Source organism: Nannobrachium achirus (assembly GCF_963921795.1).
Source record: "Nannobrachium achirus genome assembly, chromosome: 18".
Taxonomy (NCBI): Eukaryota; Metazoa; Chordata; class Actinopteri; order Myctophiformes; family Myctophidae; genus Nannobrachium; species Nannobrachium achirus.
The window spans coordinates 61,313,142-61,338,141 of record NC_137825.1 but is presented as its reverse complement, the minus strand read 5'-3'; the positions used below and the strand labels follow the sequence as shown (position 1 = coordinate 61,338,141).

The 25,000-nt window shown below is 43.6% G+C and overlaps 1 protein-coding gene across 1 annotated transcript in view; it reads left to right on the top strand.

The window, feature by feature from the left end:
• Nucleotides 1–25,000, top strand: part of frmpd2 (FERM and PDZ domain containing 2) — a gene marked incomplete at both ends in the record, with an annotated part of 75,154 nt that overhangs the window by 44,777 nt on the left and 5,377 nt on the right. The window contains 7 exons of the mRNA XM_080747534.1: nucleotides 152–796; nucleotides 1,103–1,613; nucleotides 6,644–6,704; nucleotides 10,366–10,447; nucleotides 12,128–12,213; nucleotides 16,106–16,295; nucleotides 24,509–24,756. Of these exons, the coding sequence (XP_080603660.1) occupies nucleotides 152–796; nucleotides 1,103–1,613; nucleotides 6,644–6,704; nucleotides 10,366–10,447; nucleotides 12,128–12,213; nucleotides 16,106–16,295; nucleotides 24,509–24,756 (1,823 nt within the window). The remainder of the gene's footprint in view (nucleotides 1–151; nucleotides 797–1,102; nucleotides 1,614–6,643; nucleotides 6,705–10,365; nucleotides 10,448–12,127; nucleotides 12,214–16,105; nucleotides 16,296–24,508; nucleotides 24,757–25,000) is intronic.

The window sequence follows — 25,000 nt, the reverse complement described above, 5'->3', positions numbered from 1 at the left end:
CTTAAGTACAGTACTTGTATATATTGTACCCTTTAGTAAATGTACTTAGTTACTTTACACCACTGCCGATTGCTCAGGGCACTTCAAGCGGTCAACAGAATGACATGTTTAAACATTCACACAGACTGTTGTTTCCCTCTCTCTCCCCCAGGCACCAACAACGTGCTGAGGGACTGTGAGTCGCCGCCCGCCATGGCGGCCTCCGACGCCCGCTCCCGGGAGGACAGCCTGGACGAGATCGTGTCCGTCATGATGACACCGAAGACGAGCACCAGGCTGAGCGTCCCCACGGACGTACGCATCTTCAACATCGCACAGGTAGGGGACATGTCCCGTTTGGGGACAGATGGAGGGGCGTTCACACAGGTAGGGGACATGTCCCGTTTGGGGACAGATGGAGGGGCGTTCGCACAGGTAGGGGACATGTCCCGCTTGGGGACAGATGGAGGGGCGTTCACACAGGTAGGGGACATGTCCCGCTTGGGGACAGATGGAGGGGCGTTCACACAGGTAGGGGACATGTCCCGCTTGGGGACAGATGGAGGGGCGTTCACACAGGTAGGGGACATGTCCCGCTTGGGGACAGATGGAGGGGCGTTCACACAGGTAGGGGACATGTCCCGTTTGGGGACAGATGGAGGGGCGTTCACACAGGTAGGGGACATGTCCCGTTTGGGGACAGATGGAGGGGCGTTCACACAGGTAGGGGACATGTCCCGTTTGGGGACAGATGGAGGGGCGTTCACACAGGTAGGGGACATGTCCCGTTTGGGGACAGATGGAGGGGTTCACACAGGTAGGGGACATGTCCCGTTTGGGGACAGATGGAGGGGTTCACACAGGTAGGGGACATGTCCCGTTTGGGGACAGATGGAGGGGCGTTCACAGGTAGGGGACATGTCCCGTTTGGGGACAGATGGAGGGGCGTTCACAGGTAGGGGACATGTCCCGTTTGGGGACAGATGGAGGGGCGTTCACACAGGTAGGGGACATGTCCCGTTTGGGGACAGATGGAGGGGCGTTCACAGGTAGGGGACATGTCCCGTTTGGGGACAGATGGAGGGGCGTTCACAGGTAGGGGACATGTCCCGTTTGGGGACAGATGGAGGGGCGTTCACACAGGTAGGGGACATGTCCCGTTTGGGGACAGATGGAGGGGCGTTCACACAGGTAGGGGACATGTCCCGTTTGGGGACAGATGGAGGGGCGTTCACACAGGTAGGGGACATGTCCCGTTTGGGGACAGATGGAGGGGCGTTCACACAGGTAGGGGACATGTCCCGTTTGGGGACAGATGGAGGGGCGTTCACACAGGTAGGGGACATGTCCCGTTTGGGGACAGATGGAGGGGCGTTCACACAGGTATGGGACATGTCCCGTTTGGGGACAGATGGAGGGGCGTTCACACAGGTAGGGGACATGTCCCGTTTGGGGACAGATGGAGGGGCGTTCACACAGGTAGGGGACATGTCCCGTTTGGGGACAGATGGAGGGGCGTTCACACAGGTAGGGGACATGTCCCGTTTGGGGACAGATGGAGGGGCGTTCACACAGGTAGGGGACATGTCCCGTTTGGGGACAGATGGAGGGGCGTTCACACAGGTAGGGGACATGTCCCGTTTGGGGACAGATGGAGGGGCGTTCACACCGAAAAGACGGAGGAGTGGATAGGGCTGTCACGATTATGACATTTTACATGACGATTGTTAATTGTCACTCAAAACATTGCGATTCACATTTTTTGTCCTTGACAATAATTTTTCTGTTTGGCTTGCAGGCTTTGAAGTTGCACATGGCAGATATGAACATAACCTAAATAAACAAAGACATTAAGGACATATTTGACAACTTTACACTTTAAAAAGAACATTGATAGTGGAAATAGCCGATCTACAAGCTTGTAGATTGGCTATTTCCACTTTTTTTTTTTAATGTTTGAACATGTATAAAAAAATGTTCAACATGTAAACGATTATGACGATTATCCCAAAATAATTGCGATTACGTCAAATAATTGCGATTACCGGTATGTCAAATAATTGCGATTAGACGATTATGTAATAATTGTGACAGCGGTGTGGACGGATGGACTATCCGCACAGATCGCCCCTGTCCGTCCGTGCATCCGTGCGTGCGTCCGTCCGACGTCCGTGCGTCCGACCTCCGAGTTTGTTACCAGCTAATCTCTGGCGCCGTTGGCCCAGTCGCTGCCAAAATGAGCACACACACTCGCTGGATGCCAATTCAGAACCTCTGCCCCACATTTTTCAAATGGCCCTGTTCTAGCGCCACCATGAGGCTGATGTTTGCAAAACACATTTTTGTACACTACTCCTACAGATTTTGTCCTAAAATCACACAAATCGGTAGACAGTATCTCTACAGTCATGTGATCGACATGGATCTGTCTGATTGTCCATATTCCATCCTGATTGGCTGAGATTGGCTTTCAAAGTTTGTAAGATTGGTCCGTTTTGGACAAAATGCCTCAAATCACAAACGCAGAGTGCAATTAACATGAAATCACGCACACACATTCCCACTAGGCCGAGGAAGAAATGCCACTTCAAATTTTTTAAATCAGACTCATGGTGGCGCTATAACAGGCCAATTTGTGGTTTTACCTATAACTCCACCCATCAGTTTCAAACTTTGTAAGCGTACTCCCGATAGGCCAAGGAAAAACCCTTTCCTTGCATTTTTCACATCAGCCTTTTATAGCGCCACCAGGGGGCCGACTTATGTAAGACACATTTTTGGATATTACTCCTTCAGATTTTACCCAAAATGAACACAAATCAGTACACAGTATCTCTACAGTCATATGATCAAGAATGATCCGTCCCATATTAAATATTCCATCCTGATTGGCTAAGATTGGCCTCCAAACTTCGCAGGATGCACCTAGGGTTGCCACCCGTTCCGTATAATACAGAATCGTTCCGTATTGGACAATTAAAAGATGCGTTCCGTATTGAACCAATACGGAACACGGTTTGTTCCGTATTTAACCAAATGCCCCATAAAGGTCTGTCACACAAACCTCAACACAGAATTTAACAATAATGAATGAAATAAAACACAGGAAAAGACAGCAAAAGGAGGGAGAGGCACGAAGGACCGCCTGTGAGGCGGCTCGCAGTCGCTGCGGCTGTGGTGCGCTCTACGCTCTGCCTATAGTGGGGTTCTGTGTACATGTAATTTTTGGTTTTCATTTTAAATTTGTGTTAAAGTTTATTTTTCACTTCCAATTTGTAGATTATGATCTATAGAACAATTTTGGTTCGAGTGTCAAGACAGTAGATTGTAGACAGTAGACACTTTATAAAATAGGCTATGCTAAGGTTTAGGCTAGTGAAGCCTATTCAGCCTAAAGTAAAAATGTTCAATGTTCATAAAATAGGCTATGCTCAGGTTTAGGCTAGTGAAGCCTATTCAGCCTAAAGTAAAAAATGATCAATCTTCATTGCTAATAAAGCACTTTAAACTAGGCTATGCTCAGGTTGAGGCTAGTGAAGCCTATTCAGCCTAAAGTAAAAAATGTTTAATCTTCGTTGCTAATAAAGCACTTTAAACTTTAAGTATATGACTTAATGGTTTCTTGACTACCTTCTCTTTACTGACCACCAAGTGACCCAATACAAGAGCCAGGTTCAAATCATTCATACATTGCTTTATTTTATACAAAATTAACTTATTCATATTTTAGAAACAATTGGCCACTTCAAACTGCAAAACAATATAGGTTATACCATGTTGTGTGTTATAGTTATAACTATTCTATGCTGCATTTCATGGGTTTGGGACTGCATTTTTTCGCCGGCCGGCGGCTGTGCCACGCGCACCGAACGCACACACCGCGTGCCCGGAAGAGGTGTTCCTTATTTCAATTTCTGAAAGGTGGCAACCCTAGATGCACCTATTCATTGACAAATGAAGCACTGGGACTGTTCTCATTCTACTACTCTGCCACTTCAACATGAAATGCCCCGACGCCATCCATTAAAGGATCTGAACCACTGGTTTCTTTCAAAATCAAAAGACCACAAAGGGATTCCTATTGTAAGTTGTCCTTCACTGCCGCCTTTTGTTTCCCTTTTCATCCTTTGTACATGCAGTTGTTTGTATTTGTCTTTGACATGTATTAATTGCAAAACTCAGGTCGCAAGTTACTCTGGAAAGCTCCACCGGATGTCCCTCTGTCTGTCAAGTCACGCTAGTCACACTTTTGCCCCTACTCTTATCTCCGCCACAGTTGCCCCTATCAATGCCAAACTTTGCACACACACTCCTTGGATGGCAAATCACAACCTCCGCCCCTGATTTCTCACATGGCCCTCTTCTAGCGCCACCATCAGGCTGATTTATGCAAAACACTTTTTTGGACACTGCTTCTACAGATTTTGTCACGCAAAGCGGTACACAGTATCTCTAAAGTCATGTCATCAACATGGATCTGTCCCATTTCCCATATTCCCTCCTTATTGGCTCGACTGCCTTCTAACGTTTGTGTATGCAACGTGACGGTCGCTTATCTCCCGATTAGGGAGTCTTACTGCTGTGTTAATCTATACTATGTTGACAAATTGAACACATTTGTGTTATACTTTTAGCCTAATATGAGCCTAATGACTAATATAGCATTCCATCAATGAATCAACCAATATTTTTTTGTGTGTTTGCTATTGGCAACCAGACAGTATTGCTAGGTCCGAGAACTTTTATGTCACCTAAAGCAGGGGTCTTCAACAGGGGGTCTGGGACCCCTAGGGGGTCCTCAGAGTTACTACAGGGGGTCCTCCAAATCGTTGTGTGATAGAAGCAAATTTTCTATATTTACCACTGGAACTCTAGCGTCCATGTTCTGAGAACTTTAGACAAAATTAGCAGATCTACAAGCTCACAACGCCTACCGCTGCGAGGCACTGTGAGATTGTAGATCGGCTATTTTCGGTAAGGAGGTTTGGTGTAGAGGGGAAAAAGTGAAAGGTCAAGTTTATTATGTATTGACGGTTCAAGTGGTTAAATGTCTGGAAAACACAAATTTACATGAACCCAAAATATGCTGATGATTGTGCTGTCAAACGATGAAACTATATATGGGTTGTGGGGGTCCCTGCTTCATCTCTCTCTCGACTAAGGAGTCCTTGGCCTGAAAACGTTTTAGAACCCTGACCTAAAGTAAACCTTTTTTGTTTTTTGTTTTTTTTCAGTAACCCCAAAACCAGTTCAATGGACCTTTACTGATTGGACACTATAATGTTGGTTTTATATTATACTTTGTACAGGATTGGTCATGCTTCACGTGACATCACAATATCTAATATATTGCTCGCAACTCGCGTCACGGGATTGACTTTCAAAATAGTCAACACAAATCTTCCCTCCATCCCCTCAGTACTTGCATATCTGACCAAACATCTCCAAAAGGTTAGCGACACCCACAGCCAAAAACACCATAGAGGGAGCGCACGCAACAATCTGATAACACAAACCATTAAGACAAATATGGGTAAATTCTCCTTCTACAACACTGCCACCCAGGTGTGGAATTCCTTGACTACCTCCCTAACATGTAGCTCGCTGGCATCCTTCAAAACTGCCCTGAAAACTCACGTTTCAGGCAGCCAGAGAAGGAGGTAGTTATCACTTCTCCCATAGACAGGCGAGAAGTGAGTGATTACTGAATGTTTTCTTTTCTTGTTATTTATTATGTCCATGAATTAAATACAGAGGGCTTCCAACGTAAAAAAAGACCGTAAAAAGTCTTATTTGGGATGTTCCTTTTAGGCAGGGTGTTTAACTGTACTTGTACTGTACTACATTTCTTGTAATGTAATGTTCTCCATTTTTGTCCAATAAAATAATCAATCAATCAATCAAAAACACTTGCAATTTCCTAGAATTGCACCTTTAGTTTTGAGTCTGGGTAGGAGCGGACAGATGGACGGACGGACGGACGGACGGACGGACGACAGACAACCAGTGGCACCAGTTCAGAACGCGCTTGCAAGACACCAGTCATGTTGCCATACCTTAGCAACAGACATTTATTTTAAGAAGTACATTTTATTTTTTCCCTCCCGTTTCTACAGTTTCTTGGGCTGGATATGGCAGCCTGGAACAGTTGTTCAAGTGCAGCTAAACTTGGCATGTTAGTAAACGTGCCACAATTAACAATAATAAATTGCACCTGTGCAGCTGACCTATATGGAACCTGGGAATATACCATTCTGTCAAGATGGAGAGAATAAAAGTGTGGAGAATGTCATTATAATACCTTGTTAAAGTGACCATTTTGTTAAATGTTGCTTTTGTAGTTATTTTACTGTAATTTAACAACATAATAACCCGCACAGATAGACAAAGAGACATTCATGGATTTATATTTAAAAGTAACTTTTATTTTCCCACCTGGACCCAGGGTATGGCAGCTGCATACCCCTGCCATACCCAATTGACGCCCCTGCAGACAGGGTTTTGGGTGGAGTGGAGACAATGTAATTTTTAATGGATAACAGTGTTGATTGTGTGTGTGTGTGTGTGTGTGTGTGTGTGTGTGTGTGTGTGTGTGTGTGTGTGTGTGTGTGTGTGTGTGTCAGGATGGGTGCTCTCTGGCCTCATCATCTCTGAGTGTTGACAGACCAGAGGAGGTCATCGTGGAGCTGAGGAAGACGGCAGGAGGTCTGGGATTCAGCATCGCAGTGAGTCGCACGCACGCACGCACGCACGCACGCACGCACGCACGCACGCACACACACACACACACACATACTAGGGCATTAACTAAAAAGTCGACAAGTCGACTGGGTCGACTTCATTACACAAGTCGACTCCCACCAGAGAAAGTCGAAAGTCAAAGTTGAAAAAAAAAATCTTTGTATTTTTTTCTATCATTATTTTTGCGTGTCTGTACAGCATTCAAACAGTAGGATTGCTTGTTGTCAAGGACGGAATGATCCAATATTACAGTGCTACATTACATTTGGTATAACATGGTTCTATTGTGAAAATAGCAGATCTACATGCTCACAACGCCTTCACGATGCGAGGCGTTGTGAGCATGTAGATCTGCTTTTTTCACAATTTCTGCCTCTATATATTTGACAGGACAATGTTTAATTTGTCATTTTAGAGGTGTTAAAAAGTAATTAAATTGGCACTTTAGAAATGTGAAGATACCCTCTATAGTCTATACACTTAAACTTTATGTTGGTTTGTTTACAGTTGAGTGAGAAAACAATGTTACACATTAAGTTAATCATCTGGGGACCCCCCAAACTAATTGGGGGGTCGTGTGTGATGTGATGACACACACACACACACACACACACACACACACACACACACACACACACACACACACACACACACACACACACACACACACACACACACACACACACACACACACACACACACCTTCTATGGCCAATCTGATTAACCCCTGCGCCTGGCCGATTAGATAGAAAGAGAGAGATAGAGAGAGTTAGCTTCCTCTCTTCTCCTCTATTCTCTCCTTCCCCTTTAATCTCCCCTACAACGTAAGCTCACCAGCGGTCAGTACATTTATGCTGTTACATTGTGATGTCAGTCGATCAAAGTTGATTAAAGACTAGGGGTAAAAAGTTGAGTTGAAGTCGACTTTATCGTTTGATGAAGTCATCACATCACACACAAACATGTGGCTTGCACTGCTGCATCGTGGCACTTTAAGCAGCACTTTAAGCAGCTCTCATGTGTCGGCATTATGATGCAACTTTTACAGTATAGTCCAGTCAATCTGTGGTTTGACCCAAAATAAATTACATTAGTAATCATTCAGGGTTTTTTATGATCTTTTGGGTCATCCAAATAACATTTTAAAAGTTGTGAATTATATATTTAGTGGATCAAGGTAAATTCAGGGGATTCAAGTTTGGGTCCATTCACTTAGCCTACTATACAGGAAAAAAAAGACCCCCCAAAAAAATCTTCCTTAAGTAGCATGTGAGGGGTCTAACTAGGGTTTTTTTCATGATTCTGATTCCACTGCAAGTATTTGTGGAGCCTGAAAAAACATTCCTTGGGCTAAAAACAGCCCACAAAAGTATGGTAACAGTTTTGTGGCGTCCATTTTTAGCCCAAGGAATTTGTTTCGTGCAAAACAAATGCTTGTCGTGTTGCGAGGCATTGTGAGCATGTATATCGGCTATTTTCACAATTTCTGCCTCTAATATTTGACAATTTGTCCAATGTTTAATTTGTCATTTTAGAGGTATTAAAAAGTCCTTAAATTGTCACTTTAGAAATGTGCAGATACCCTCTATACACTTAAACTTTATGTTGATGTGTTTACTGTTGAGAGAGAAAACAATGTTGTTGCACATTAAGGTAATCATCTGGGGATGAAATAGCCTACTGAGGGCAGACAGCTGTCACCCACTGCCTCTAAAAAACAGCCTCCCTTACAGCCAATTCTGTAGAGTTAAACGCATATGCAGCAAACCTGATGATTTGAACAGGCACCTAAATAGCATGCAGGTCAAATTTAAAGAACGAGGCTACTCCAATGCCCAGATTGACAACGCCTTACATAAAATGAATGAAAAACCTAGGTCAGAATTATTCCATAGACGGTCAGAAAATAAAGAACAGTCTACCATCTTCTCCACCTGTTATTCCAAAGTGGCTGAAAACTTTAAGCACATTATCCATACTGGCACATTTTGAGATCTGACACACAGTTAAATAATACTTTTTACAAACCTCCCCTTATTGTGTTTTCCCGTGGTCAGAACCTTAGAAATCACTTGGTCAAGTCTGATTTACCCCCTATCAAAGCCCCCACTCAATCCTTATTGGCACCCATTCCCAACGGTAACTATAAATGTGGCTTCTGTGCTCAATGCAACAGTACTCATAAATGTCATAACTTTAAACATCCTCATTCTGGGAAAAAGATCCCCATCAGAGGGGTTATTACCTGTTCCACAAAAGGAGTAATTTACTTACTAACTTGCCCCTGTGGCAAAGCATATGTGGGAATGACGTCACGTGAACTTAAATCACGCATAGCAGAGCATCGCAGCACTATTAGGTGCAAGAATCTTAATTATCCTGTTGCTGCTCATTTTGTTGAATCCAATCACCCTGTCTCCTCCTTGCAGTACATTGGCATAGAAAAAGTATCAGTACCTAGGAGAGGGGGAGAGATGGACAAGTTACTGCTAAAACGTGAGGCTTTTTGGATTAAATCTCTAAAAACCTTAACTCCATTTGGCCTAAATATAGATTTTGATTTTAAACCTTTTTTACATTAATATTTTTGTAAGTTATTTTAAATTAACTATCTAATCCTACATTTTCTCCCCTTTCTGATTCACAGGCTGCCTACCTACCTCTGAGGCGCACTTTCAGATTATTCAGGGGAACAGAGCTAAATTCAGGACATAAAAAGTGTATTTCTAACTATTTCTTTGATCGATATGTAATCCTTTTTGTGTTTTTTGCATTGCACTCAAATGTTTTTTAATGGTTCTTTATTTGATTGTATTGTATACATTGCATGTATTGTTGTCATGATGACAAGGAATTAAGTTTCCAGATTTTCTCTCTCACCTTGGTTACTCATAGGGGCTGTTAAGTATGACATCATTTTGTAGGCAGAGGAGCATTTCTGCCCCCAGTTTCCGTGAATCTTTTTACTATTTTTACTATTTACACATTTTTCTTCTCTTTGTTGTTGAAAGGAAAGTGTTAGAATTATACTTTAGTCGTTATTTTTGTCTCGGATCTGTTGAAAATAGCGAGGGACAGAAAATGCTCTGGGGGCAGATTCTCCTCTGCCTACAAAATGATGTCACGTCTTAAAAGCCCCATAACTCCTCCCTAATCAGCTGATGTGAGAGACTGCACCTGATCCCCATTTGCTTCCATCACAGGGACAGGTCCCATTAGAACCCATGCTCGTATAGATGCTTCTGATTGGTTGTATATATCCCAGGCACCTTATTTAAGTGTGACTTGAAATGTGTTCTGTATACCCTGAAGAAGGCAGCTGTGCTGCCGAAACGTTGGTTTATTACTCTGTCCTAATAAAACTTTTGGCACTTGGCTATAGCGTGTGCGGCCACTTCTGTCTTTTTCAGACACCTCCTGAATCATCTGGGGACCCCCCAAAATAATTTGGGGACCCCCCCTGGGGGTCCCGACCAACAGGTTGAGAACCACTGCGCTACTGTATAGGCCCATGGGTGTTATGTTATGTTGTGCTTTGATTTATGTTCATTTATGTCGGTGGTGTCACGTCACGTTTATATTTTGTTTTGTTTTGTTAATATGTTGTGTTAAAAGTCTTAACCAATCTTCTGGTGTTCTGCACAGGGCGGGGCTCCTAAAAGTGGGATCTACGTCAAGACACTGGTTCCTGGTGGGGCCGCTGAGAGGGACGGACGCATACGATCAGGTATCATGATCCTGTCTGTTCTCAGGATCTTCCAGTGAGATGTCACTGTCGGGCAGAAACCTTGTATCTCCAAGTTTCAAATGTGTACGTTTTTTCGCGAAGTGAAGCCCTGCTTCATCAGACAAGGCCGTCGCACAAAAGTAGTGAAAACAGCAGATCTACAAGTACACAACGCCTCGCGTCGCGAGGCGCTGTGTGGGTGTAGATCGGCTGTTTTCGGTTTTGGACAGACAAGGTTTTCACCCGGCAACGGCGAAGAATAACGGTGATTAACTAGACTGCGTTCTGTCCAGGTGCCAACTTGCGCCTTGTGCTCCCATGTATGGCCACGAGGCCTACTTGTGCGCCAAGTGTGCAAGTACTGCGTTTGGTGCTATTCGGTGCTGTCTGTAGTAGTAGTAGTAGTAGTAAATCTTTATTTCGGTCCATTTAAAATGATAATACAATCATTTAGGTAAGTCCACTAATACATAGTGGCACCGAAAAGGAAATAGGCTGAAGCCATAAGGCTTATAATGCCTACCCTTTTTTGTATGTATTGGGTGGAGTTGGCACTCTGCTGATGTCCAACTCGCCCCTTGTTATCTATATATCGGCTCTCACTTGTTGATGGTGACGCCACCAAGAATGATGGTCCCTGATTGGCTACGGGTGTAAACACAGACACAGGATACGATAGAAACACAGATCGCAGTATTTGCGCACTCTGCTGCCGCAAGTAAATATAATATAATATCTAATACAGGGGTCTTCAACAGGGGGTCCCCGGAGTTACTACAGGGGGGCCTCCAAATCTTTGAGTGATAGATTTTTATTTTCTTTAAATGTTTTAAACACTTAGTTCAATATTCTGAAAACTTTAAGCAAAAAATAGCAGATCTACAAGCACACAACGCCTCGCACCGCGAGGCGTTGTATGCTTGTTTTCACTACTGTTGTTGTGTGCTGTTTTCACTACTTTTGTGTGCGGGGTGTTCACATATTTTATAGTATAAATTATTTTGTGGGTCGCGGCCTGAAAAGGTTGAGAACCACTGCTCTACTGTACATGCAGATAATGTGCAAATTGGAGGCTGTGAAAGGATTTGTACATGCACTTAATTCTACTGTACAGGCTATATCTGCAGCACTTGCACAATACTGCTCAGAATGAGCAGTATACAATATACAGTAAGTACAGGAGAGAGGACAGAGAATGGGGCTGTGTTTGGCCACAGGGCTACAGAAGAGAACATTCAGTGATATGACAGCAGATACAGTAGTTCTGTTAGCGTTTCAGCCCGTCCACATTCACTGGGTACATGTCTCTGGTAATGACTGATGTTATAAGGCAACGTGAAAAGAAAATAACTCAGTTTGCCCGAGGCCTTAGAAAAGACGATGATTCATCTATCTGCTTCTCTCTCTCTCTCTTTCTCTCTCTCTCTCTCTCTTTCTCTCTCTCTCTCTCTCTCTCTCTCTCTCTCTCTCTCTCTCTCTCTCTCTCTAAATAATTGTCTTTTCCACTTTATCACACGCACACACATTCCATGTACTCTAGCTCTGTTGTGTGTGTGTGTGTGTGTGTGTGTGTGTGTGTGTGTGTGTGTGTGTGTGTGTGTGTGTGTGTGTGTGTGTGTGTGTGTGTGTGTGTGTGTGTGCGTGCGTGCGTGCGTGCGTGCGTGCGTGCGTGCGTGGCAGGTGACAAGATCATGGAGGTGGATGGCATCAGGTTCCAGGGGTTTTCCTACTTGCAGGCAGTGCAGTGTTTGACCAGAACAGCAGAGGTAAACATCAAACGATATCCTGCATCCTGCTGCCAGCTGCTCGTTACTGTAACTAGGTATTGGTAGAAGTCATTTCTTTTACTTGGGATCCAAGTTGAGGATAATTGGGAATTCAATCAAGTTTCCAGCCGTTGGGAGTAAACCGTACGAGAGATCAAACGGGGAATTAATAATTCAATAATTCAATCAGTGGAACTGAGCATGAGCATGCGAGCTGGGAAGGATGAGAAATCATCTTTAAATGCTTATATCGTCACTGTCGGACAGAAACCTTGTATCTCGAAGTTTCAAATTTGTAATCTTTTTCGCAAAATAAAGCCCTGCTTCATCATACAAGGCCGTCGCAAAAAAGTAGTGAAAACAGCTGATCTACAAGCACACAATGCCTCGCGGTGCGAGGCGTTGTGTGCTTGTAGATCAGCTGTTTTCACTAGTTTAAATCATTTAAAAAATTATAAATATAAAACAAACGGTTTTGGACATACAAGGCTTCAACCCCATCAGAGTCGTTAGGTTCCACGTCCCCAAGGTCAGCCTCTGCTGCCCAGGTCCGGTCCTCCTAAAGACTCCGTTGTCACTGCCACCCATCTGGCAGCGCACCCGACCCCACTGTTTCCGACTGCGGGTGGTGGGCCCACGTGGCGGCGAAAATGTTTCCACGTAGCTTCTTCGGGCTGAGCCCGGCCGGGCTCCGTGGTAAGCCCGGCCACCAGGCGCTCGCTGTCGAGCCCTACCTCCGGGCCTGGCTCCAGAGGAGGGCCGATGCTCAGCAGGAAACCGATGGATTGTGCAGTCCAAGTAGGGAATGAGGCTTTACTCCAGGTGAAGGAGTTTAAGTATCTCGGGGTCTTGTTCACAAATGAGAGAAAGGGGAAGACGGAGAAGGAGATCAGCCGGAGAATCGGAGCAGCAGGAGCGGTTTTGCAGTCGCTAAATCGCACTGTGGTGAAGAAAAGTCTGTACTTTTATAGGGGCCACATGTAGCCACCAGGGGGCACAATAGGGGACAACTCAGGGGCCCCTGGGGTGCTAAAGGTGCACCGTTGCTCCAATCTGCACCAAACTTGGCACAACCACTGTTCAGGGGTCTACCATGACAATAGTCACACCAGGGGCCACCTCACAGGCCACATCAGGGGCCCCAGTGTACCATATCAGAGGCCCCCGGGGGCCCCGGGGTGCAAAAGACACACCATTGCTCCAATCTGCATCAAACTTAGCATGAACACTGTTTAAGGGTCTGCCATGACAATAGTCACACAAAGGGCTAAACCAGGGGCCCCAGTGTGCCATATCAGTGGCCCCTGGGGTCCCCAGGTGCCAAAGGCGCACTGCTGCTTTGATCTGCACCAAATATGGCAAAAACACTGTCCATGGGTCTGCCATTACAATAGTCACACCAGGGGCAACCTCACAGGCCTCTTCAGGGGCCCCAGTGTGCCATATCAGTGGCCCCTGGGTGCCCCGGGGTGCAAAAGGCACTGTTGCTCCAATCTGCACCAAACTTGGCAGAAACACTAAAAGACACACCATTGCTCCAATCTGCATCAAACTTAGCATGAACACTGTTTAAGGGTCTGCCATGACAATAGTCACACAAAGGGCTAAACCAGGGGCCCCAGTGTGCCATATCAGTGCCAAAGGCGCACTGCTGCTTTGATCTGCACCAAATATGGCACAAACACTGTCCATGGGTCTACCATGACAATAGTCACACCAGGGGCCACCTCACAGGCCACATCAGGGGCCCCAGTGTACCAAATCAGGGGCCACTGGGAGCCACACGCCACATGGGGCCACATGGTAGACCCCTGAACATTGGATGAGAAAATGTTGGTGCATAATGGGGCATAATATGGCACCGAGAGGCCCCTGGGGGCCACACATGGCCCCTGGTGTGACTTTCCTCATGGCAGACCCCTGAACAGTGTTTGAGACAAGTTTGGTGCATAATGGGGCAACAGTGTGCCTATGGCACCCAGAGGCCCCTGGGGGCCACACATGGCCCCTGGGAGCCACACATGGCCCCTGGTGTGACTTTCCTCATGGCAGACCCCTGAACAGTGTTTGAGACACTTTTGGTGCATAATGGGGCAACAGTGTGCATAATGGGGCAACCATGCCCCTATGGCACCCAGAGGCCCCTGGGGGCCACACATGGCCCCTGGTGTAACTATCTTCATGGCAGACCCCTGGAACAGTCTTTGAGAGAAGTTTGGTGCATAATGGGGCAACAGTGCGCCTGTGGCACCCAGAGGCCCCTGGGGGCCACACATGGCCCCTGGTTTGACTATCATCATGGCAGACCCCTGAACAGTGTTTGAGACAAGTTTGATGGGGCGCCATCTTGGATCATGTGGTCTAAACATGCTGCCCAATGGACTTATCTGTTTCTGCAAACAAAGAGCTATGTCACTTGTCTGTTTTTGCTACAAAACCTGATCTTTGAGGGCGTTTAGAATGGGATATATCTGCCTTAACAACAAAATTGATTTTATATTCTAAGAGGGCCCCTTAAAAACAAGGTTACAGTGGTACTGCCGTGCAATCTTCTATTTATTTATAAACATGTTTTAAAAAAGCAATGCACCAAATGATAACAACATGCTCGGATCGCTCAGTGCAAGCCAGCAAACCGTGCATGAAGAACGTTTTTTGGTCGGCCAACCTACTTTGATGCTGCTGAAGGCTGTTTTCCTCCGTTCATTTGCATGGAGCGAGACGGGGTAAACCGCGAGAAAAAACAGCGCCCGAAAGTACATTACGTCCTCATTGCACGCCCAGCGATCTAATCACATGTAATCCACTCATTCGGAAGCCTTGATTTAGTCTTTCGTCTGATCGAAAAAGATGAGGAGACGCGCTGGCCAACTGGCTGCATACACAATAGAATGGCACGTAATGGCCGCCTGTGGATCCCAGTTTCTCCGTTGCAGATGACGTCATCACGTCTCTGACGCTTTACCCCTTGAGATGCTTTCTTAAAGAGACAGAGCACGACCGGCGACTGTTTAAAAAAAAAAAATAGAATTAATTTCATTTTTACGATAAAAGTACGGTAAAAGACGAGCGGCTGATTGCGTGGTCCGGACAAGTACCGGCAAGTACGGCCGGCTTAAACCGTTATTTACAATAGTCAGCAATTTTTTTTCCAAAATGTCTTTTATCTGTTTTTGCAAATGAACTCTTCAAATGCAACCCATGAATACATTAAAGGACAACTTTAGTTTTTTTTACAAGAAGGGTTCATATTTTAGATTGTAATTAAAGAATATAAAAGATGAGTGTTAAAATTATTTCATTTACTTCTTTCTATTGTTGTAGAGATTCTTATTTCAGTGGTTTGTGGGCATGCGTACAACACAAGTGGCTAAATATGTCATTTTACACAGAATAAGCCCATTCCCAAGATACAATGCAACCTTTCATGGTTGGATGTGACTTATGGGGGCTAGAAGTGTTACTGTAAATAGTGATAAAGAAACTGCTGGCTTATTGTGTCTAAAAAGACATATTTAGCCACTTGTTTTCCGTGCTAAAATGTGGGGCATGCGTACGCATGGGGGATGCGTACGCATCCCCCACATTTTAGCACGGTAAACGCGATAAAACAATAGAACGAAGCAAATGAAAACATTTTAACACTCACCTTTTCTTTTCTCTAATTACAATCTAAAATATGAACCCTTGTTGTAAAAACAAAAACAAAGTTGTCCTTTAAAATATCATAATGTATAAAATTCTAAAAGGCAATCTTAAAATATACATTTTAATATTATCCATGTGTTCAATTCAATTCGTTAATCGCAATTATTTGCACGACAATTAACCGCCAACCTAAATGTGGTAACGGTGACGGCCCATGCTATCCCCTCTCCCCCTGTCCCATCAGGTGGTGACGTTGGTTTTGGAGAGGGGGACACTGAGTATCCCCAGGGTGTTGGTGAGTCCCGACACGGGCAGCAGCCTGTCTCCTCTCAGCATCAGTCCAGATGTGTGCCAGATGAGAAATAACAGCTGTCCTGCCATCATCACCACCCCGTACATCAGCCGCCCGCAAGACTACTGCTTCGTCACCGATGGTAGGTGGACGCTAGGGCATTCACGAATATTGATTTTTAGTATTCGAATTATTCGACCTCAAAGTATTCGAATAGTCGAATATTCGACAGGACTGGCCAAACTGTCAAATATTAAGTAAGCAAGAGGCTGAGCATGTAGATCGGCTATTTTCACAATATTTATCTGTGGAACCGAGTCACATTAAATGTAATACCTACAATTCCAAGTAGTCAAGGACCCACAAGCCCAAAAGCTCAAGGAATAGGGGTGATACCTGTGATGTCTTGCCGTACTTTTTATTTCTGTTTTATCTATTAGTTTGGTCATTAAGGTCCACAGAATGACAGGCCTGCTCTGCCGGAAACATCGCGAAAAAAAGTTATGGCCATTTGTATATTCACTGTCCCATCGACTTCACTATACTGGAAAAGAAAAATATTTAAAAAAGAAAATAAATGTGCTTTAAGTAGCATGTGAGGGGTCAAACTAGGGGTTCTTCATGATTCTGAATCCATTGCAAGCATTTTTTTGCATGAAAAACATTCCTAGGGCAAGATATCGGCCCCCAAAAACTGTGAAAAGTGAAGATTTTTTGATGACTCACTTTTTAAAAATTTGAGGGGCCAAAATTTTGCCCAAGGAATGTTTTTCATGCAAAACAAATGCTTGCAATGGATTCAGAACCCCTAGTTGACCCCTCACATGCTACTTAAAGCACATTTAGTTTTTGTATTCTTTTCCTGTATAGTGAAGTCGATGGGACAGTGAATATACAAATGGCCATAACTTTTTTTCGCGATGTTTCCGGCAGAGCAGGCCTCTCTTTCTGTGGACCTTAATGACCAAACTAATAGATAAAACATAAATAAAAAGTACGGCAGAACATCACAGGTCCTCTCCCATTATCAAGGACTGGGTCCTTGACTAAAGTGCTTGTCAGGGTGGGGGTCCTCAGTTCAAATATGTTTATTTTGGGTGTCACGGCCTAAAAAGGTCTGTGAACCCCTGGTATAGAGCATTAACAAATTCCTCCACCAGGGGCATTGACAACTCATTCTTATGACTTCCTATCTAGCCAAGTTTTATAAAGTATATATTTTTTAAAGAGAAAACAATAAAAAAAAGTGAATATTCGACTACGCATGCACAAACGAGCACGCTCGCGGGGGATTTCACGGGACCGCGCCCGCTCTCCTCGCCGCTTCAAAACTTCGCTGCGCTGCGCGAAGTGTGGAACCCCCTTAAGTCTTTGCGTTGGTTCTGCAGTGGAGATATTTCTTTTTTTTACAGATCTGAATTGTTTTAGCCACTACATTGAATTTAGAAGATAGGTTGTTAATCAGAAATCCACCCAGCTAATGGCCGCACAGATGGTCTTGGTGGAAGCTTTTAGAATTCAGGGGTCAAGTGTTTTGCTCAAGGACACTTCTGACACGTAGACGTGGGCGGTTCCGAGAGAGGTGACCTTCCTCTCAGCTACCAGAGGTAGGCAGCAGCTTGCAGCAACAATGACTACCTACAGGCAGGTCTGTATTGTGGGTAGGGGGCGGGACACGCAGGTCCCGACCACGTGAGCTCACGCAACCTCCAGAACACTCCCCCGAACTGGCTTTGTCACTATGTTCCTTCGCTAAATAAGTCCAGAATTAAAAATGTGCAAAAAAAATGTAAGTATTGGCATCAAAATGTACTTAAAGTACTAACAGTAAAAGTACAACATGTTTGAAAATAGCAGATCTACAAGCTCACTTGAGAGCTTGTAGATTGGCTATTTTCGAATAGCCAAGGTATAAAATAGGGCTAAAGTGGTTTATGTATGTTTTAACATATTATAATTTATATCAGCAAAGTCACTTGTAACTATAGTTTTCAAATAAATGTAGTGGAGTAAAAGTACAACATTTGGATCCCAGATGTAGTGGAGTAGAAGTAAAAGTATTGTAATTTGGAAATACTCAAAAGTAAAGTACAAATACCTCAAAACTGTACTTAAGTACAGTACTTAAGTAAAAGTAATTAATATTTCCTTTTAAAAAATGGGAATAAGTCAAAGTGATAAGGCACACAGTGCTAAACCTCCCCTCCCGGTGAGCAGTGATTCCTGCACCGAGACAGATTATGTCATTAGAGCCTGTGAGTTGCGTGATGAGGCACCGCTGTAAGCTGGGACATGCTCTGCTCCCATGGCCCTGTTAAGCCCCATTAATGCTGCTAGTTTCACACTGCCTGTGCCTGTGGAATCATTAAAGGGCCTCACCTTCCCAACCACAGTCTGTTTAAGATGGAAAACGTCTTGCAACAGACTGCAAAAGAGCTTCTTTCCACGAACAATCGGGCACATGAACGAACTGTCAAGAATGAGAAAGATCGCTAGCCCCCCCTTTCGTCCCCTCCTTGTGAACCTACTTCACAAAAAGAGATAGGCCTACTGTGAAGTTGAATTGCACCTACTGTACATAAATGTATACTGTGAAGTTGAATATATTAACCTGTTGCACATAGAACGTATTGTGAAGATGTTTACAAAAGTTAAGTACAGTACAATAGCAACTACTGGAAACATATACTGTTGACGTATAGAATATGCCAAACTTTATGCACATGTACATTTGAGGATGCTCTTTTCTTTTGTCGTTGCTCTTTTACCTTTTGCACTCTTTTGTCATGTTTCTACGTCTTATTATTATTATTACCCCTTTTAGATTATTATTATGTTTTTAGATGTGGTTTGCTGTTATTATATTGTTTGCTGTTATTTAGATTTACCACAGCATTGTCTGAAGGATGCCAAACAAAACAAGTTTTACTCTTGTGTACCTGTACTAAAGACGTAACAATAAAGTGCAACCTTTGAACCTTGAACTGCCGAGCTAAGCAGTGTCATGGTCTCTGTCGGGTGATGGAGCCAAAACTGTTACTTTTCAGGATTCAAATTAAAAAATGATCTACAAGATCAAAAAGATCAAGTAAAAAAGATCTACAAGATTTGCTACGTAGCAGATCTACAAGCTCCGAACCGCGTCTCTTCGCACTGCGTTTCGCGCTTGCGGATCTGCTGCTTTTTATAGTTTTGCGTGAGTCTGTGGTAAGATCAAGTAGGGCGTTCATTTAGAAGAAGAATAGTTCAAAACTAGAGCTAAGTGGTTAAAATATGGAGATAAGAAGTTTCTGCCCCGACAGCAACAATACTGTATATTTTGCCCAGTCCGCAGTTTACTCATTTACTGACAGCTATTTTCGGGTCAAATTTTTGTACCTTTTAATTGTTTCACAACAAGCTCGCCGACGTCATCAAGCACACACCGTACAAGCAAAAAAAAAAAAGTGTAAAAAAATAACGTGTAACTTTTTATTACAAGCAGGAATAGTGTGGCGGGAGAAGGAGTTGAAATAGTTAAACTGCGCTTTTGTTGTTTTGTAGCTTTGTATACAGAGTTGAAGCCTGCAGCTCAATTTAGAGATCTTGTAGTGGTTACAAACGTCAGGTGTAGGTGTATATCTTCGTGTCGCTGCATGGCTTCCATTGAAAATGAATCAGTGTTGATTTTGTCGACTGAAACTATGGCAAAAAATGATCATCGACTACCTTTTTTCACCTGCGAAAACCAATAAAAACAAAGCTATGATGATTAAAACTAAGACTACTAAATATATTGACAATTTTGCCAACAAATAAAAATTAAAATGTTATTTTTCTTTTATTTTTATTTCTTTAGTGGAGAAGAGATCCAGTAGAACTAAAAGTCATTTTATGGGTGGTTGCCCTCAGGTGTTGAGCTCTGAAAATAGCAGATCTAGCTAACAAAGCTAACAAAGCTCACAACGCGTTGTAGACAAACTGTGAGCTTGTAGATCACTATGTTCAGCATGCAGTGTAAAAGTGTAAAATGCCATCATGCCCCGCCAAAAGAATTTTTTGTTGACAGAAATAAAGATGTAGTCGACTAAAAGTAAACCAAAACATTTCAGATGAGTAAAATATGGCTAATACTAAATGCAATTCTATTAAATAAAACTATGACTCAAGGTGGCTGCACACTGCTGCGTTTTTCGTTGCGAAATGCGTTTTTCAGGACAAGGAGAGAGAGGGAGATAGAGAGAGCAAGGGACTGAGTGGTGCGTGAAACGGGCGGCAGTGTGCAAACATGGCTGACACAACGTGAGGTTGATTTTTTTATTTGCGTGCTCCGAAATTCACTCCGATATTCGGCCCGAAAAACGCAGCAGTGTGCAACCAGCTTAAAACAAAGTAAAAATGAACAATGAAATGAATCTGCCAGTGTGAACACACAGCATTACACTCCGTAGACCATACATGGGCAACTGGCGGCCCTGGGGCCACATGCGGCCCTCACCTTCACTTAATGTATATTATTGATTTCAGCTGCAAATTGCTGCAGTCTATATTAGTAGTTGAATGACTAGTATGGTAGTATTAAAATGTTAGTATTTTCTATGTCCAATTCAAGTTCAAGTTCACATAAATTAACTAAATGCCTTTGAAATTAAATCAAAATGTTACATTTCAGGATTCCAATTCAAAAGTAGCAGAAATAGCTGATCTACAAGCCCAAAACGCGTTGTGCTGCGACGCGTTTTGAGCTTGTAGATCGGCTATTGTTGGTACTCTTACTGGAGATGAGGTTTTTGCTCGACTGTAACAATATGCAATGTGGCCCTCTGTGTGGAAATATAGTGGCCCTCTCCATCATCAATGTTGCCCACCACTGCCGTAGACGGTGTTTAAAATAAGCTATAAGCTAGCAACACGTCGCAATGCCTTTAGCTTGCATATCCTCTCGTTTTGTCAAGCGACATCCTTATACAGCAGAATATAAATTAAAGGTAGGATAGATTGCTATAGAGTGTTTGTTCAGTAACAGGAGTCTCCTTGTCTCTCCACGACTTTATTAAACAGAAAATGCATTGTCAGGTCAGGATACCAATTTGATTTAATCAGGATTAGAGAACTCAGCCAGGACACAGGATAGGAAGTGAAATTGGAAGTGAGGACACAAAGACATTAACAGACACACTGCAGAACAAACACCATTGGTTAGAATGGTTACTATCATAATAAATATAGGGCTATAGTTTTAACCCCCCCCCCCCCCCCCCAAAAAAAAAAAAATATATATATATATATATATAAATCACTTAACCTACTGTACCTTTAGGCCAGTGGTTCTCAAACCTTTTTAGGCTGTGACCCCCAAAATAAACATATTTTAACTGGGGGCCCCCACCCTGACAAGCACTTGGAATTGTAGGTATTACACAATATTGTGAACATAGGAGATCTACATGCTCATGTGAGCATGTAGATCAGCTATTTTCATGTAGTTCGCCTCTTGCTTACTTAATATTTGACAGTTTGGCCAGTTTGGTCTTGAAAGTCCTTAAATTGTCACTTTATAAATGTGCAGATACTCTGAATACACTTATACTGTGAGTGAGGGGAAAAAAAATGACATTAAGCTAATCATTTGGGGACCCCACAAAATAATTTGGGGACCCCACTTGGGGTCCCGTCCCTGAAGTTTGAGGACCACTGTTAAGGCCTCTCCATACTTCGACAGAACCGAACTTTTCGGTTGAAAAATAAACTTTTTTATTTTTTATCTTTTCCGAAAAAAAAAGCGTCGGATGTTCATACTTCGCTCCTGTTCGGAGGGTTGGCACGTTGGAAGTTGGAAGCGGTGGCACGTATTGTGGAGGTTATGGAGGAGGAGGAAGACGAGGAGGAAATGTTAGAGGAGGCAGAGGAGGAGGAGGAGGATTTTGCCCTGCTTTGTGCGGCTGAGGAGGAGGCGAGCACATCTAGCCGTCGGTCGGACGTATGTCCGCCTGCTAAATACGACAAGGCCCCGGGATGGCCTGTATCAGACTCTCGTTCAGGGGATGAGGGGCATGGACGAGGAGAAACATTTTGAAATAATGAGAATGTCTGCCAGTCGTTTTGACGACCTTCTGCGTCGTGTCGCGCCGCTCATTGAGCATGCACGGGTCGCAAAGCAAAAACAAAAGCAATGTACAGTAGCCTCGCGTCACCAGGCTTCCCAATGTACAGTAGCTGGGGGGGGGGGGGACACGTGATCCAACCGACCAATCACGTTTGCCGTTTCACCGAACCTGATTTCGGCGAGTGACAACATCTCGTTGTGCAAATTTCAGAACTATTGTTCGGAGAAAAAGCATTCCAGAACTTTCGAGGAATTACATTTTATAGTTGAAAAGGACCTTTTGACCGAAAACTGCGGTTTCGGTCAAAGTATGGACAGGCCTTTAGGCATTAGTCTGGAGGACCCTGGCCTGTCAAGGTGAACCTTCACACACTTCTCCCCCTCCTGATCCCCGGGGTGGCCCTGCACTCCTTCTCACCCAGACCCCTGACCCTGACCTTGCCCTTCTTAAGGCCCTCCCCCTCCTGTAGTCTCCAGACAGTCTGCTTGTCTCTCTCCATTTACTCTCTACTCTATTTGTCTTTGTGCTCCCCCAGACTATGGTTTGTTTCTAAACAATTTATTTGCTATACTTTTGAAGTTGTATTGTTGCGATTTATTCTTCTAGTAAGTTGTAATGTCATATGACTTTTGAATATGATTTTTGCCTCTTCTTTAAAGGACAACTTTGTTTTTTTTTGTTTTTTTTTTACAAAGGTTGATGTTTTAGATCAGCGCTATTCAACCTGCGGCCCATGGGCCGCATGCGGCCCCAGCAGCATGTCTATGCGGCCTGCCATGGTCATACCAATATAAATATGTTTTGTCTACTTTCAGTGTGGACAAATCATTTAGTTACTCTCCAAAACCACTAAGAAACAATTTTTGTCTTGTTTTATACAAGACTTTTTTTGCTATTTTATTTGTTCCAAAATAAGAAACTTCATCAATTCATCATTAATCATTTCTTCTTTTTGTTATTTGAGGTTTGTCCTTACAGATGGAAATGTGGCTGTTTTCTAGTGTGTTTCCTTATTTTTTAGACTACTCATGCAGTGTTACAAATGTCCAAAATACAACCGTCATTTTTATCTTGCGGCCCTCTGACTTTTTGTATTTAGCTTAGTGGCCCCTGAACCATCTTAAAGGAGTAGTTCACCCCAAAATGACTTTTTTTCTAATGATTAGTCACGCCATGGAGACTAGAGTTCAATAATATTTTTAGTTTTTTGTCGCATTCCTAAGACAAAAATGTGATAACAATAAATTTACCCCCATTCGTTCTGGATAGGGACCCGTTTTGAAACCAAAAACCAAAAAAAAAACAAAAAATATTATTAGTAATTAGTATTAGTATTATTAGTAATCACTAGAAAAAAAGTCATTTTGGGGGTGATCTACTCCTTTAAGTTGAGTAGCCCTGTTTTAGATAGTCATTAGAGAAAAGAGAAGATGAGTGTTAAAATGTTTTCATTTATACTTCTTTCTATCATTTTAGTGATTTTAACAATTTTGATTTGCATGCATGCCCCCAGGTTCATTTTCGGGAAAATGAGCTCAAGTGGATTTAGGAGGCTTTTTACGACTTTTCATTGGTTCAATATTATTTTAACCAACACACAGACGTAAAGGGTGATCAATAGCACATATTTATGAAAGGGCAAATCAGGTGGAGTTAGCTGGTTTGGCAGAAAGTGTGTGGAGTTAGGATGTTTTTTTTTTACTACTTTCCATTGGTTCAATATTATTTTAACCAACACTCAGATGTAAAGGGTGTTCAATAGCCCTGATATATGCCAAAAAATCAAAAACCTCAAAAACACTTGGGTGACTGAAAAAAAAATCACTTCCACTCTGACTGCATTTATCAGTCAAATTGACAGGTAAATTCTCTCCCTTTTGGTCCAGCAACACCTCCTCCCCTGCTGCCAGCGGGGGTTCTATTGTCTTCCAAATGTGAATTAGCATTTCAATTGACCTCGCAAATGGGGAGCGCAAAAGGTGTGAAATTCTCTCCTTGCGTCTGGGAGGGGGAGGAATGGGTGAGACCTGTCTTTATGATCGATAACTAACAGTCAGAGTGGTATAATAGTATATTATTTCATACTTAAGAAACGTTTCAGAAGGGGAAAAAATATGAGAACATCTTGATTATTTAGGAAAAGTCATGGAAGGGGAAATTTCTGAGACCTTCACGGGGAAAACTCAAAATCTGTCAATATGACCTGTTAGTCACCCGTGTGTTAAGAGGTTTTGGTCAGACAGTGACGAAGTGTTCCTTGTCTTTCCAGACAACACGCTGGAGGTGAGCTTGAGGAAGAACTCCACAGGCCTGGGTTTCAGTTTCGTGATGTGTGAGTTTGAGTCGAGGCCGGGCTCTGGCTGCGGCTCCGGGACCGGCAGGATGGAGCAGCCGGGCAGCCTGGTCCGGGTCAAGCAGCTGTTCCCCGGGCAGCCGGCCCACCAGAGCAGACGCATCCAGGAGGGAGACGTCATCCTGGCCGTGAACGGCCAGCCGCTGAAGGCTCTGCCCTACCCGGTAAATATTCAACCTTTTCAGGCAGCGACCCTGAAAATAATCATATTTTAACTGGGAGAGTTGAGGCATTACATTTTGTATAACACGGTTCTATTGTGAAAATAGCAGATCTACATGCTCACAACGCCTCGCGTTGCGAGGCGTTGTGAGCATGTAGATCGTCTAATTTCACAATTTCTGCCTCTAATATTTGACAATTTGGCCAATGTTTAATTTGTCATTTTAGAAGTATTAAAAAGTCCTT